This window comes from Antrostomus carolinensis, unplaced genomic scaffold (assembly GCF_000700745.2).
Source record: "Antrostomus carolinensis isolate BGI_N321 unplaced genomic scaffold, ASM70074v2 C13284556, whole genome shotgun sequence".
In the NCBI taxonomy this organism is placed as follows: Eukaryota; Metazoa; Chordata; class Aves; order Caprimulgiformes; family Caprimulgidae; genus Antrostomus; species Antrostomus carolinensis.
The window spans coordinates 1-1,413 of record NW_010354977.1 but is presented as its reverse complement, the minus strand read 5'-3'; the positions used below and the strand labels follow the sequence as shown (position 1 = coordinate 1,413).

General features: G+C 46.6%; 1 protein-coding gene across 1 annotated transcript; it reads right to left on the bottom strand.

Annotated features, from left to right (window-relative positions):
- Positions 1–352: 352 nt before the first annotated feature.
- LOC104531658 (myosin-7-like) lies at positions 353–1,227 on the bottom strand (the record flags this gene model as incomplete). The annotated part of the gene is made up of 3 exons (XM_010176611.1): positions 353–487; positions 948–1,043; positions 1,123–1,227. Coding segments are annotated over 3 exons (336 nt in total), but the record flags the coding sequence as incomplete, so codon positions are not given.
- Between the last annotated feature and the right edge of the window lie 186 nt (positions 1,228–1,413).

Sequence of the window (1,413 nt, the reverse complement as noted above, 5' to 3'; positions counted from 1 at the left end):
GAAGATAATGTAGAGGTTATTGGAGCAATTGAATTCTTTGTGGGGTTGCTTCAGGTCTGTAGCTATTGCAAATGTTCTGCCATATTACTGGCAAGGAACCAGTATCTCCCAATTCTGCTGAAAGACTTGGATTCTTGGAGTCAATCATATCTGGTCTATCTTTTGGGAGGCACCAAGAGGACTTTCAAAACCCAGTGGTTTTGGAATAAGTGCCAATTTCTGACCTTCCTTTATGAGGACACTCCAGTGCAAGAGTGGGAGGAATGCAGCTGTGGCTGCCAGGTGTTTGGGCAGAGATCTTTGTGGCATTTGCTGCATCGGAAGGGTCCTTCTCTGCAGCTCTCCAACTCACCTGTCCTCCAATATCACGACTTCTGGCTCGCAACTTGTTAACCTGACTTTCAGCAATATCAGCTCGTTCCTCAGCCTCTTCCAGCTCGTGCTGGGTCTTGCGGCATCGTGAGAGATTAATGTTTGCCTGCTCTTCCTGAAAGTCATGCAGTGCCATCAGTGATGTAGACACAAACTGACATTGCCCCGTTATCATTAACTGAACACCCTATGGCTGCCCCACAGTAACATCACCTGCTACAGTCATACAGTCATCCTCACAGCTACATCCCTGCAATGCCAGCACTCCTGGCATGTCACTCTAGTGCTGTCAACAACATGAGCAGTCAGCTGCGGACAGAGCAATTTGTCCTGCTCAGTTCCAGTCAGGCAAATTGGCTAGCCTGGCTCCAAAAGTGAAACAACTCCATGATAATTACAGCTGTGTCTGCTCCGTTGTGAGCCATAAGTCTTTACTAGGTAAGGAATATTCAAAGGCAGTGGCCGTAGCTGCCCCATCAAACTGAGTATTCAATTATTTTAATGAACTTGAGAGCCCAGTCCTTTTGGAAATCTCCACCCAGGGCCCACAAAGATTTAAGGAGTCCTGCACTCACAGCTTCCTCAGCCTGTTTCTTGTATGCTTTCCCTTTTAACTGCAGCTTGTCCACCAGGTCCTGGAGCCGGAAAATATTTTTCTTATCTTCTTCAGACTGTGGGAAGTGAAAATCAAGTCATCCTTGGAAGATGGACTGAGGTGATGCACATAAGAGGGCAGAGGATTTGAAATACCTGGTAAGTGAGCTCCTTCAACCTTCGTTCATACTTGCGAGCACTTTTCAGTGACTCTATTCCTCGTTTCTGCTCAGCATCAAGTTCATTTTCTAACTCCTTAATCTGAAACACAGTATCACGTTGAAGACAGCAAGCTGTCAAGAATGGCTGCTCATCCTAGTGTAGGATCCTGGGAACTAGGGTTCTGTGGACTAAGACTGCAGAGAAAGTGGCAGTGCAGGGCAGCTTCTTGAGGCCAGAGTAGCTAAAAACTGCTCACCGTGGTATATTAATAGTGACATGGTGTGC